The 15127-nt window shown below is 36.0% G+C and overlaps 1 protein-coding gene across 1 annotated transcript in view; it reads left to right on the forward strand.

Moving 5' to 3' along the window:
- The first annotated feature begins 661 nt into the window (after positions 1-661).
- LOC145692992 (potassium channel subfamily K member 18-like) overlaps positions 662-15127 on the forward strand; it is a 382582-nt gene continuing 368116 nt past the window's right edge. The window contains exon 1 of the mRNA XM_081768621.1: positions 662-1870. Within this exon, the coding sequence (XP_081624747.1) occupies positions 1378-1870 (493 nt within the window). The 5' untranslated portion in view covers positions 662-1377. The remainder of the gene's footprint in view (positions 1871-15127) is intronic.

A 15127-nucleotide genomic window follows, 5' to 3' on the forward strand; every position in this document is an offset into this window, starting at 1 on the left:
CTTACATCTGCAGTGAATATTACGGTGGGTAATGTTTACAATTGGAACCCCATCACATATGATGCAGTATTTTAAATTAGAATTCTGTCGCGAGTTGGGAAGGATTAAAATCACCACTTTTGAAGATGAATATTGGTTCAAGAACTTTAGAGGTATATACAGTAGTTCATATCCAAAGAAACAGACTATGTAAATATATTATTTTTTATGTTACAGAGAGTTAAAATTAGAACACTGTTGTTCTAATCATCTTGATTCAATAAGCAGTTCTTAAGAGAGGTTAGCCAATGAAAGCTAGTTGTTGCAAAATAAACTAAGTGTAAGATGAACTAAGAAGATATATTGTTGACTTACATTTTATATAGAAACTAATCAGTTATAACTGTGGTAGGGGGCATCTACATCTACAGCTCCAATCTTATACAATTTATTTCCATACAGAACTAAGTTCATCTGAAACAATGACCAATACTCTTTTCGAAACCTCTAATTCAATAAATAAATCAAATAGATACCACACGTTCATTTTATTTTACAGTTACTTAATTAAAATGATTTCATGGAATGACGTTTACAAGAAATAAATTAATATAATTTGCATGCATTTTATTCTTTGTTTCTTATCTATTTACATATTATTTTTTATTTCATTTGCAGGTAAATGGACAGAAGTTTTACCTGCGGATCGCCGTAATTGAAGACAATCCAATCAAGACATATAATAAGTGAACTACAAGTGCTGTTTTTGTTAGAAAATGATTTCTTCGGGTTTCCTATTATATAATATAGCGTGGAAGTGAAACCATGAAATCTAGTAAGTTTGTTTGAAAGCCAATATAATACAACATTTATAAAGTAAGCAGACATAGTAAACAGATATCAAAGAAGGTTTCCTATAACATTGGAGGATAGCGCGAAAGAGTACATTTTTTTAAAAAAATGTCTGTATTTAATATTTCTTCACTTAATACGTACATCGATTTTTGACTTCTACGAATATAACCCATGTTGTTTCAGATTTGCGTTTATAATCGATTTTGTGTATTAGTTAGTGCACCGTGACCGCGGTTAACTACTTTTGTAATAAAACATTCTGTTGTAAGAAGTAAATGTAACGGCATAGTTTTCAAATGCATTGTTGTTCTCGTGAGTTCTTTAATTTTTATCAATGACTGAGGGTGACAAAAAGAGAAAACAGGATGAATTCCTACTACATGCTATTTCTACCAAAAGTTATACTTGTATATGTTCTAGATTGAACTTAAAAGTATAGAAACACAATAAAATATATTGTATCTTACATTGATTAAAATGTAGTTGCGAGACCGAATAGTGACCGATATTTAGAATTTCTTCATATGTTCACCTAAACCAGGCATGGAGAAAAATACTGGAAGGGGTTACAGATATGAACAGTATCACAAACGTCCAAGGACAAAGTGTTCTACGTGCTGCCGTGGATTTACACGTGGCTTGTGCAGTAACCTTGGTGTATGTGCCTTGTTGATTGGGTATACGGTTCTCGGATCTTTTCTCTTCTTGGCCATTGAAGGCAATGCGTCACGCCACCATCATAATCGCGCATCGTCGTCCGCGCAGCCGAAGCGTTTAAACGCGTCGTTCATTCGAAAGTTAACGGATGAACCTCGTGAAAAGACTGTCGAAAGTATATGGGATATCACAGTGAGCCTTAACATCTTGTACAGAGAAAACTGGACTCGATTGGCCGCTGAAGAAATTGCAAAATTCCAGGATTTTTTAGTGGAACGTTTGAGCGAAGAGCTGGCGCCGAAGGAAGAGCCACCGCCGGCGTATGAATGGAATTTCGCCAGGGCGTTTCTCTACTCTCTAACGGTGCTAACAACAATAGGTAAGTATTGTTATATTTTATCAATTTATTTGTAGTACGTATGATTCTCTACATTTTTAGGCTTAGCTACATAACGATGAAACCTTCAAACAATATACAGTATGCAAACCTTCTTATTGTTTTGTTTATAAAATTACAATATTTAAGGTGGATCACAAGGTGTTCTCGGTGCTATGCTTGAATAATGCGGCGTTGCCAGGTAGTGTCGACTGTGTACTGGTGCCAGATAATAAAGGACGTACGGTAATCATGGAATTCTGCTTGAATACTTTCTGCAGAAATTAGTTTTCGGCCCATTCTGCAATTTAAAGCTAAGTTCCGCTTCTCGAATTGCAACGCTAGAATCCAGGAATTAAACTACAATTTGACAACAACGCATTATGGCGTTCGGCGCAACTTTCTACTCAAAATCTATTTCCTTAAATGTAAATTAATATTTAAATAAAATGTGAAACATAACACGAAAAACGGTCAAACAATATATCTAGTTTGTAATAAGATCGTTACTTTTAACGTAATTCAAACATTGAAATAAACAATTCACAAAATTGACTACTTCTAGTATGATTTAACAGAAAGTGCCATCTTGTGTGCTCATTGTAAAACGAATCAAATATTTTCCTTCATTTGTTAACTTTTTCGATATTAGAAGACACAACCAAATGAATCGGTGTCTTGTGTTGCAGCTGAAACATAGCTCTATCTTATAGTACAATATTTATAATATGTAACGTTTCATTGCGCAGTAGTTAAAGGAATGAGCTAAAATATGTACTAACTTTCGGGTGGTGATCCACCTTAAATAACCTTACGAGACTACCTTTTATATTACTTTATTGCAAGTTATGCCCTCTTCTTTTATTCCAACTGAACGACTCTATTAATTCGTATAGGCCCTATTTATATTTCTATATAAACCAAAAGCTTCACTATTGTCTTCTGCTAAAATATATAATTAAATAAGAGACATCGCGGTGGCTTAGTACTTGCCCTTCCCGCCGATCTAGTGGCTAGCACGTGCATCTTTGGTGTACGGGGTCCCTGGTTCGATCCCAGCTAGTGTCAGGTGGACTTTGTGGTAGACAAACGCCGTATGCGTAACTTTTTCTTGGAATTCTTATGGAATCAAATAGGAAGGAACCAAATAAGATTAAGAAGAGATTAGAAAAAAAATGTAAAAGAAATTTACTCAAAAGACTGGTAACACATGGGAACCTTGGGCTTTAAGGCTTACTCTTCAAATTCACTACATATTTTCATGTTTCTAAGTACTACAAACATTTAATAAAATTAAAGCTTGACAACTTAAAATTGTATTACCTACAAAATTCTATTATTATTATTATTATTATTATTATTATTATTATTATTATTATTATTATTATTATTATTAGTAGTAGTAGTAGTAGTAGTAGTAGTAGTAGTAGTAGTAGTAGTAAGTAGTAGTAGTAGTAGTAGTAGTAGTAGGGAATTTCTTTATGAAAAGAGGGAAAATTAAATTTTCCTTACGAAGTATTAATTTAGTTAATCCTTTGTGTTTTGTGTAGTGAAGTGTAGTCACATTTATCTACTTACAACTATGTGAAATTACCACTTTCAGGTCTTTAAAACTTAAAACAAAATAATTAGTTGTAGGAAATAAAATCTTTTTAGTTTTACGTCTCACGGTTATGCCAGTTAGGGTAAAGGAGACGGTGATAATGAGAAATACATGAAATGGTGGAATGAAGAAAGTAGGAGAACCTCAAGAAAACCCACGCACACAGAGTTTGTCCACCACAAAGTTTATTTAACTTGAGCGGGAATCATACAAGGGACCCCATCGCACAAGAGGTGAACGACCCAATAATTTGTTGTAGCAGAGCAAAATATGATGTGTTTCAAGCATTCACTATGTGATCTATAATATGCCCCAACTTTTCTCTTTTTCCAATATTCCAGTCTTAATTCACTATACTTATTCCTCGTCGCCACTTTTACAAGTTCTTTCTATGTTCCGGAAAAGAGTTTGCCGACGTCTAAATAGTTTGAATAACACTGATGAGCAAAATATACTTTAGGGAACGCCCAAAGAAACTATTTTAGGAAAGGAAAAAAGAAGCTAATAATGATTCCAAAAGCAACATATAACTGATTTAATCTGAACGTATTTGAACTACATTGAACGTAAAAATCTTATAGTTCATTGGTTCGCGTACTTCTTGACTATTTATCCAGAAAATCAACTACACAAGCAAAAATGAATATGTTTCTAGAAAAGCAAACTCAAAGGCAAACAATGAATGTTATCGGTATTCTAATGGCTCTAGCCCTAAAATAACTACCATGGAAAAACGAATGTATATTCGTACCATTCAGACTATTTTCCGATACATTTATGTCTTACGAGTTTTGCATGAGAGAAGAAAAAACTGCCTTACGATATGAAAGCGGAATGATCATCTTTTCTTATCAGCAACCTCTCCTTTAAACATCTTCATTCTTTATAGTTTTAAAATGGTAAACAATTCAACCGAGTCTGTTCGCTTCCAAATCTGGAGTCGTATACGTATGTCCTCGATATAAACAAATCGTTGTTTTAGTGTGATAAATCATTTGATAGAATTTTTTGCTGACGAATCAAACGTTGAGCTTACGCGTAAAGCAAAACTTACTGGGTTTCAGCAAACTGGAAAGTATTTTTCTCTCTCTTCACATGGCTTACACTCACTGTCAGAACTACAGAAAAAAATGATTATCTGCAGTATTTGGTGGCTTAGCAATCGCAGATAATCTACAAAATGTCCCAAAAAAATGAAAAAATGAAAACGAAAATGCTTGCGTACTATTTTTATTTATAGTAGGTTGCCTACACATGCAATTATGACTTATTAAACTTTAGTTTTCTGTAAACAAAAGTTAGCTAATTTGCTTTCTCACAAAACAATCGGTCAACTCTTTTCTTTTAGTACTAAAACATCGTTTCTTTATTTCTGATTGAAGGTTTTCTTAAACAAAATTTTGTCACAAAGTGTTAGACCGTAGTGCAATGCAGTTTAATTCCGTAGGTTAAGATAGGAAAAGAGTGAAAGAAAATAGAAAAGAAAATTCGTGGGTAATTGAGAGTTTTTATTTTTATTTTTTTGCATCAAATTGTCTGATATGTTAGTATCCTGTATAATCAATAAGTAACGTACAATGAAATCATTTATTGTAAGGTATCTAAATACGAAGTGTGTTCAAAAAGTATCGAACTGTTGGTTGGCAAAAATACATTTATTGATTTGAAAATCCAAAACACTAATCCCCTTCAAAGTAGTCTCCTTGGTAAGACACACACTTCTTTCAGCACTCCCGCCATTGTTAGAAACACTTCTGGAACGCAGTTTTTGGAATGGTGTGAGCAACTGTGCCGTCGCATTCGGCACAATGTCTTCTCTTGATTCAAATCGGGTCCCTTTTAGTGGCATGTTCATCTTGAGAAATAACCAAAAGTCACGCGGAGCCATTTCCGGTGAGTAGGAAGCCTGACGACACAGGAATATTGAGTTTGCTGATGAAAGCTTTAATCAAATTTCGCGGACGCTCTCCTCATGTTCAAATTCTCTTTCGAAATTGAATGTACCCATCGGATTAAATGATTTCTCCTTGGATATAGCCAAGCTTTTGGCAAAATTTGATCCAATATTGCTGCTCAAGTGTTTCTATCATTTTAGTAAAAAATTGAAATACAACGAACGCTCACTACCCCATCTTCTCTCGTTAACCGATTGCCTACGACTGAAGCTTTCTGCGGGCGGGAAAAAATTCAGGACTGCCCAGAGTGTCCTGAAGAAAGTGTCCCGCGCTTCATTGGTTAACGCGGGAAAAACTTAAGGTTCTATACTTTTTGAACATACCTCGTGTATCTCGGTAATGATTGTCTCTCTCTAGCGCTACAAGCTCCATGAAAGACAATGGTAAGACATATTTAGCTGCCTATAGAGTGGTCAGCCCATCAGCTCTCGTCATACTAGTTCTGTTTTTGTGGACCATATTTAGTTTCATTTTAGTTTAAATGGCTGAGCTACTCTCCTCACAATGTTGCCACCATGGAAAACTTCCATTTTCCTTTCTGAAACCGAACCCAGAATAACACTGCGAAAGTGGTTCTTTTTGGACGTCTTTAAACATATTCATATTCATTTATGATGGAAAATGAGTGAAATAATAACTTTAACTGAAAGGTTTGGTGATTAGATAATGATTAACACAATATATATTTTTTAAAAATATTGATGTACTAGCAGACCCGTGTTGGGTCACTAACGAGGGCGGTGGACAAGTCTACCAAAAGGGCGCCCATACAAACGTGAATATATATATATATATATATATATATATATATATATATATATATATATATATATATATTATAACGACTCTATAGAAAAGCGTCGTCAACCTGGTCCGTCTTTTAAAATATAAGTTACGAAGCGATAATTACTTTTCTTTATGCAAGAATCAACTCAGATATTTAAAGATCATTAGTCTCACCTTTATTGCTTAATATGTCTTAAATATTCCTTTTAAAACCGTGAAATACATAAATTCACTTGACTAGGTCAACACATAACATGTACATAGCCACAACTATCCCATAATAATCTCTTACATATATTAAAAACATTCTTCTTTTCTGTTAATTTAAAATGAACATTCTACTAAGTATATTACATATTTATGAGCACTTTTTGCCCATGGTACAGGTAAATATTATACAAACTAAAGTATTTCGTTATAATATATATATATATATATATATATATATATATATATATATATATATATATATATATATATATATAGCCTATATTGTGTAATTTAATTAATATACTAATCGTCGGAAGGCGATTCCTGACAGCGGAGATAAAATTAAAAATATATACCAACCTGGGTGTAAAAATGCCTCTGAGCTATGATCACCCGAAAATTTTCGAGAAAATGCAACAGCAGTCATACTCGACAACAAAATGTCGGATCGAAATCGTGCAAAAGGGAATTCCATTATCTTTAGTTGTAGATTACATTAGTGCCCAATCGGATGTAGTGCAGTGGCGGTTCAAGGGTGTCTCCCAAAGAAACTGGAGTATTCATTGGAGTATTTTGTCAAACGTATGTGTACACGAAACAGCTGTGAAGAATAACAGTTCACAGTCTGATATTGTCAACCGTTGACCGCATTGCAAAGATGACATTGCCGCAGCAATTTTTTCCGCGTGCGGTCAAACACACCTGAAATTTCGGAGGTGAATGCCGCAGGTATGTTAACTCGAGCAACAAGTTCTTCGGCTGTCGTGGCTAGTGCTGCATACAAAAGGCGTTTCATAAAGCCACAAATAAGAAATCAAGGGGCGTGAGGTAGGGTGAAAGAGGTGGTCATAACACAGGTCAATCACTCCCAATCTAACTATCCGGGAATGTTTCATTTAAGTAGGTCTGCTTATATCTGTCAAAATGTGCAGGTGCACTGTCATGCTGGAAACACATCTGCTGTCTTACGTTCAAGGACACATGTTCTAACACTTTTGAGAGAACATTACGTAAAAATAAATTATACGTATCCCACACAGACAGGCCGGTAATAAATAAGATCCTACCACAATATTATCCACCATACTGCACCGCACGCTCACACTAAATCTCTCTGCTGATCGTTCACTAGAGTTGCATGTGGATTTTTACGCCCTACACATGGCTACTGCTAGTTTCAGGACGATCTTTGATCATTCCCGGTTCGCTGTGTTCAAATTCAGCTGTCCACATGCTGCAATTTTCTCCGATTTCATGTAGGGGAAATTGAAGAGAGCCTATCTCCCGAAGGCGAATATGGAGGCGTGGAAAAAGTACAGTGAAAGTTACTCTCCTATGAGGGTGACGATTACGATATAAACGCCTTGCCTCTGAGATATTTTCCCTTATCTTTCCATAAATGAGGTACATATCTGCCAGCTCGTGGACAGGGTAATCTGCCATTGCGTAGGCACATACAGATTAACAAAATTAATTTTACTTAAACACCAACATCTACAGTTGTACACGACCTGAATACCTGGACACTACACTCTACCGTCGTACGCAACACTTCCTATCCTGTTATACAGCAATTCCACACGTAACATCAGAGCATCGGACACTGTATATCACTCACAAAGTTGCGTCAGATGCCTACTATAACACAGCCACGCTAATTTATGTCATCCACATCAAAACTGCAATACAGCCTTCCGCGAGCCACTTGCAAGTGGCATATAAAGGACGATAATTCCGTAAGTACTGCTAGTCTAAGTAAAAGTGCCACATTCTCTTTCCTCCGTGTTGGTATTTCATCCACCTCCAAAGTACATAGAGAACGTCGAAAAAATATTTTCCACCATTTGTTGCATGTGTTTTCTTCTAGAAACAATTTTCTTCTAAAAAAATTTTCCACCAAGTGACAAAATCAAAATATAAGTGGGCTACACTACGACACTATTTTGGTATATTCACAATAGGAATGTATTTTTTCGTAGGTCAGGATTAAGGGGCGTTTTTCCAACTCCAAGGGAGGGGAAAAGCCCCTCGAAAGTATCCTTGGAAGAAGATTTACCTAACGGATAAATTAAGTATACTGTTCCAGAGCATTTCTTTGTATCATTATGCAATGTATACAACATCTCGTGTTTCATCCATTTTTGTTGCTTCTGTTGTTGCATATTCCACTGAATTACATATTACGAGGAGGCAATCCTTTAATTCAACTTACTTTCGCAAAATATGTATCTGGAAAATCCCTTGTACACTCGTTGATCACAAATGATCTTTGCATTTTTGAATACTACATGTTTTGTTTCTTTACATACCGCCTGACTGTCCTATGCACTATCTTTTTAAACCTAATCTGGATCAAAGTTATTTTTTTCCATCTTCACACACTCGTAACTTGGACAGAAAGCCGTTCATTTATCATCCGTTATCAATAGCCTAGAAGATATAACTGTGATACGTTAAAGAATTCTTTTCGTTTATATTATTCTCCCGAGAGTTTATTCTGTGCTGAGACGAAATAGATCAATCACACATGTGTATATCTCTTTCTTTCGAATTTTAAGTGTTCTAATTTGAACGATGTACTATTAGATCTACTTTTGATTGTTGAAATCTTGTACTTGATTGTAATTCATTGCCCTTATTCAACGTTTGATAAAATAGTCGACGGAATACTCCAGTTTCTTTGAGAGGCACCCTTGCCCGCCACTGTACACTAATGGGATCTACGACTAAAAATAATGGACATTCTCTTTTACCCGACTTCGATCCGATATTTTATTCTTGAGTTATGGCTGTTCTTACATTTTTTCCACAAATTTTCGTGTGATCGAGGCCCCAAAAGGAAGCATTTTTACACCCACGTTGGTGTATACTTTTCGTTTTGTATCCGTGTCAGGAGTCAGTTCCTGAAGTTTATGTTAATTAAGTTACACCCTGTGTATATACGGGCGCCATTTTATGTATTAAAACCCAAAGTTTATTTAATAACATAAATAGCTCAACTGTGGAAACCTCTTTACTAGAGAAACTTTGTTTTATTTCTTGTAAGATTTTTTTTGTCAAACATATATATATATATATATATATATATATATATATATATATATATATATATATATATATATATATATATATATTATATACTAATAAATCAATATAACTATATTTTAGAAATAGAATAGGCACAGATTATTCCGATACTGCTCTAAAACTCACAGGAATAATCACATGACAAGGGCGCCTTACGGAAAGGGAGTTCACCAACTGTATCTGTTCATTGTACAGAACTGTGCCATACAGAAAAATAAAACGTTTGTCTTTGATGTGGTTTCGCAAGGGCGCCTTTGCAAAGGGCACACTGTTCCCTTCATGAGTTCTCTACCAACAGTAACAGTAAGTATTCATTGTACAGAACTGTGCCATACAGTAGAATAAATGAAACCATTTATCTTTGATGTGTTTTCGGAAGGGCGTCTTATGTAAAGATCGACTGTACTTATCATGGATTCTTTACCAATAATAACCGTAAGAATTTATTATTAAAAAATGTACCTTTATATAATGTGATGTTTCGAAGGGCGCACCGGGACATGTCCCGGTATCCCGGTGGGCCAGCACGGGACTGTGTACTAGCAGAAGTGCCCTACTTCGCACCGGAAGCATAATGTTTATGCACAACATTTGAAAACGAGGAACTGAGTGGAATAATTAACGTATTGTACATTTTTAAGCCTTTCACTTCCTTGGATACTACTATTTTCTATGGAAGCGCGACACTGACAGGTTTTAATAAAGCTGATTATTTTGTAATCTTTGAAATCTCTTTATTGTGGAATTTTAGTAACGCTCATCTTGAAGCTAACTGTATGTAGATTTGAGATTTTCGTAACTGATTTAATCTAAAGGATTTGGCACGGATTTCAATCTTGGTACTTGATTTTATTCTCGAAATTAATAAATAACCTACAACTTATTAAATTAAAGCAGAATTTTGGTGAAAAGATATTCATTTTACATACATTACAAAAGCCGTCAATAGGTTGGAGGGAACTGAAACAAAATATAGTTTTAAACATTAAAATTGTGTAATACATTATTCAAAAGACATTTGAAACTTAAAGTAGACAATGTACGTCTACAGATTATACTATTATCTCACTATCGTCACTTGCAAAATCTCGAATTTTCCTTAGAATTTAATCTTTCGATGAATGCAAAGCCACAAATGCCTTTGACATGGTGAAAGTTAGATTCATTTTAGCTTGTACCACTAGTTCAAAGTTTTTAATCAAATAAGAGAGGACTACATCATTTGATAATTTCACCTTGAACTACAGAACGATCGAAAAATCCCTGAACCGAAACTTTAAAAACTTTTTTGGCGGTAGTTATTACGAGAAGGTAAATATTTCTGTGTATACTGATTTGCTAGGATCTTGGCTATACACGACCCAGGAGACGGCGCTGGGGAGTGGCGCTAGCAGTCGTGGCGAAGAAATAAACTACATCAAGTGCTGTTAGAGAAATAATCACTCCAGTCTAGTGATGGGCAAAATGATTCATTTCGGAGAATCGATTCATTTACTCTGATTCACTGAAATGATTCGATCATTTAATTCGTTCATATGAATTGGTTGTCAGCGCATTCCCTTCGCGCAAGTAAATTGGTTGGGAATGATTCGCTCATTGAATCAGTTAGGTTTCCGCGCATCTATTTTGCGCAACTGAGTTATTCGATCATATGAATTGGGTGGGAATTATTCGATCATATGAATCGCTTGGGCTACTGCACTTCTTTTCTGCGCAACTTAATAAATTCCTTGTGAGAAAGTACAACCTCGTGTATCATCTTTGCCAATGACACGGCCAGCATTGCATTGGGGTGAGTGGTGGCTATGAAGTTTCAATAATATGGTGTTGCACTACTCCCATTGTTGTTATTTTTGCATCCTGTTTTCATATTAGGGCTTGAGGCAAAAACTACAATTGTTGCAATCTCCATGTTTTTTCTGCCAATTTCTGTTCTCGAGGAAATACTTTGTTCAAATATACTCCAAAAGATTTTAACGGGATACGAGCAGTTTTAACAATTTATTTTCAACTTCTTATTGTCGTACATATTAATAAAGGGGAATAATATAGAGCCCAAAGTGCAATATATAAGCTACATTCATGTTTTTGGTTTGAAATACAAAAAGTGCTATGTAATGAGTCCGTAGTGGTGTGTTCATTTATTATTTTCTTATGTTATGTACACTTTGTAAAGTACACATCATGATGAATTTCTTTTGTTGTTATAAGTCTTATAGTTTTGCAGCATAGGCTAAAGAAGAGGCGGATGATTAATTAAATTGTTATCTCGCAATGCATTCTATTCTACCCTGAGGTCACCGTGGCTCACTTATAAAGCTGTTACCTCCGGTGTGTGGGGTTCTTGGTTTGATCCACTGCTAAATAAGTTTGTGGTGTACATCATGATGTCAGTGGGTTTTGTCGGGTACTCCCGTTTCCTCCCACACTCTCATTCCAACTATTCTTCCATAATCATTTACTTGCCTTAATCATTCGTTTTCCTTAGATTAATGGACATAAACGTGGAATGTTAAACTGCTAGATTTCTATTTTATCCTATTACATTTGTTCTATTTTATTCTTGACTGGCAAAAAATAATGATCTTTTTGGGTTCTTTTGAGCTAGAAAAGAAAGGGAGTTAAGGGATTTAATACTATTGTGATCATTTTATAAGGTTTCCTTCGGGGAGACTTTGAGTAAACGAGGAATGAAATGAAATGTTAAAAACTTTTACGTTCCATGGTTATCTTCGTCTAGACTAAAGGAAACGATGATGATGAGAATGAATGAAATGATGAAATGAAGGAAATGAGCGAAAACGAGAGAACTCAGAGAAAATCCACACATATGGCGTTTGTCCACCAAAAAGCCCATTCGGCCTAAATAGAAGAAAATCAGGGACCCCATCCACCAGAGATGAACGCTTTACCACTGAGTCAATATTACTTCAATAAACAGGAGCTGAACATATATTTGTGAAAATACTGGTAACCCTAATTGAACCCAATCTGAGAAATGCCCCAGGGGATAATTCTTAGCCTCGGAGTATTTTCTCCTCGCCTACCCTTGAAACCATCACTGTTCATCTATATTCTTAAAAGAAAACCATTAGTTAGTTAAATTTGAATTGAGTTGATTTTGAGCTTAACGTCCCATTCAGCAGCGAGGCTATATGAGACGTGGACCTACTGATTAACATGGAATCTGAACCACATGAGCTCTTGCCGGGAATCGATCTAGGGTCTCCCACATCCTCTCGTTTACACGGAAACTCAGAAAACAATTTGTATCTCTACGTCCATTTCAATAGTAGTAAAGCAAAAAAATAGGTCCCACTAAACAAGGGCGTCGATTTCTCTATAACTTTGGGGGAGGGAGGTATTAAGGTGTGTTCGGTTTCAGACAAGGGTCTAAAGGATTTGAAGACTAATTCAGATTATGCCAAATATTGAATATTCATAAAAATACATTTGAGCATTCAGGGCTCCGAGCCCCCCAGAATTGGCGCCCTTGTCCCTAAGCTTTGTTGCATGTGGACAAGAGTTTCTACTGAAAGATGCAATGCATTATCTTCCCAGAAAGAATCTACGTTCGTCTTTCTATACATGTATATACATTTGTGAAATTCATTATGTACATTACAAATATTTTACAGTGCGCTTTTCCTGTGTAAATATTGTATTTAGATTGGATATAATATAGTACTTTGAGCTGATTATGAAACATTAAAATTGACCTTTTTGGCTAGTGCAGTTGAAAATGATGGTAATAGCTTTATTCAATGTACGTACAGTATCTTGATAAAATTGATAAGTTATCATCAAGAGAATGTTGAAACTAACTACGAAATCGTATTACATCTAATTGAGCATCACTGTCAGTACTTCACGACGAGAAGCAAGCAACAAAAAAGTTTATTTTGAAAGTAATCTGCTTCTAACAACTCGGCTTCCTTTCTTCGCAAGAAGCAACCCTACCACGAATGAAGAAAGAAAGAAAGAAAGAAAGAAAACGTACGCATCTACGAAAGTTGGAAGAAAAAGTGCGCGTACGCTTTTCTTTGTTTTACCATTCCCCGTGAACTGCAAGCGCATTTGCACAAGGAATCCTACCAATTCTCTCACACAAGATGGCACTTTGTGATTCTCAATTCATTTCGATCACGGCAAGCAATTCAGTGGAAAGTACAAATGATTCATTAGAAGAATCGATTCATTTCTGGCAAGAATCATAATTCATTTGATTCACGCCATGATTCGTTCATAATGATCGAATCGTTCATGATCGACACAACACTACTCCAGTCACAAGGATGAGTTTGTCCGTGAAGGAGCGTGTGTTTTTGTTAGAGGAGTATTTCAAAACTGCATCATACAGTGCTCTAAACGAGAAATTTGTGAATAATTTCGGGTGTCCTGTGAGTAAATCAACTATTTATGCATTAATCACTAGATTTCGTGGCACTGTGCATGATAAGCCGCATAGTGGGCGCCCTACAGTTTTGGCAAATGATGTTTTGGAAGACATCGCCGCACGATTGTAACAATCACCACAAGAAGGACTTCGGCGGTTATCACAACAAGTGGGCGTATCGTATTTCTTTGCACAAAAAGCAACAAAACGGTTAAAATTACGACCATATCACGTGAAAATTGTTCAGTAGCTGCGATCAGGTGACAGTGGTGCTCGAAGGAGGTATGTCGGTGGTTTCAACGATTCACTCGCAACAATATTGCTGTACTTGTTACTCCGCGAACGAGACCTGGTTCCATTTGACAGGACACGTTAATGCACAGAACACTCGCTACTGGTTCACTGAAAATCATCATACGTTACATGAGACCTCACTCCACGCGCAGAAAATTGGTGTCTGGTGTGCCGTGTCCAGATCACGAATTATTGGACCGATTTTTTTCGAAACCCGAATGAACTCCATTGTGTACAAGGACATTAAAAGCAGTTTATCGTGCTTTTGGACGCTGGTGAATGAGATGTGTGATTTCAGCAAGACGAGGCAACATGCCATAGCATTCCTGCATGAATGTTTTGATGATCGCTTGATTTCAACAGGTCTTTGGCCGCCAAGATCACCCGATTTACCTACACCCGATTTTTCCCTATGGGGTTATTTGAAGGAGAAAGTCTACGAACATAATTCCCCCGATTTAGATATACTGAAAACGAACATCACTCAGTGCATTATTGCAATTGATATGCCTATGCAACATAGCGTAGCACGAAACATATGTCATATACGATTGACGCATGCTGCAGGGAGGGGCCACTTTTAATATTTCTTGAGGTTTGCTTACATCCACCCAGATCTCCTCCGAGAGAGATCACCTTAGTAACTTGTTAGCTGATTACTGTCTGTGTTTGTGTTATTTAGTACTTGTGTTAACGTGATTATTTTGCTAACAGCACTTTATGTAGTTCATTTCTTCGTCACGACTGCCAGCACCAATCCCCAGCGCCATCTCTTGTGTCGTGTACAGCCAAGACCCTAGCAAATCAGTTTACACAGAAATATGTATTTACCTTCTCGTAATAACTACCGCCATAAAGTTTTTTAAAGTTTCGGTTCGGGGACTACTCGGTCGCTCTGTATATGCAAGATTTGTCTTTTAAAAACTCTG

The sequence above is a fragment of the Thermobia domestica genome, chromosome 8 (assembly GCF_964235325.1).
Source record: "Thermobia domestica chromosome 8, izTheDome1.hap1.1, whole genome shotgun sequence".
NCBI classification, from domain to species: domain Eukaryota; kingdom Metazoa; phylum Arthropoda; class Insecta; order Zygentoma; family Lepismatidae; genus Thermobia; species Thermobia domestica.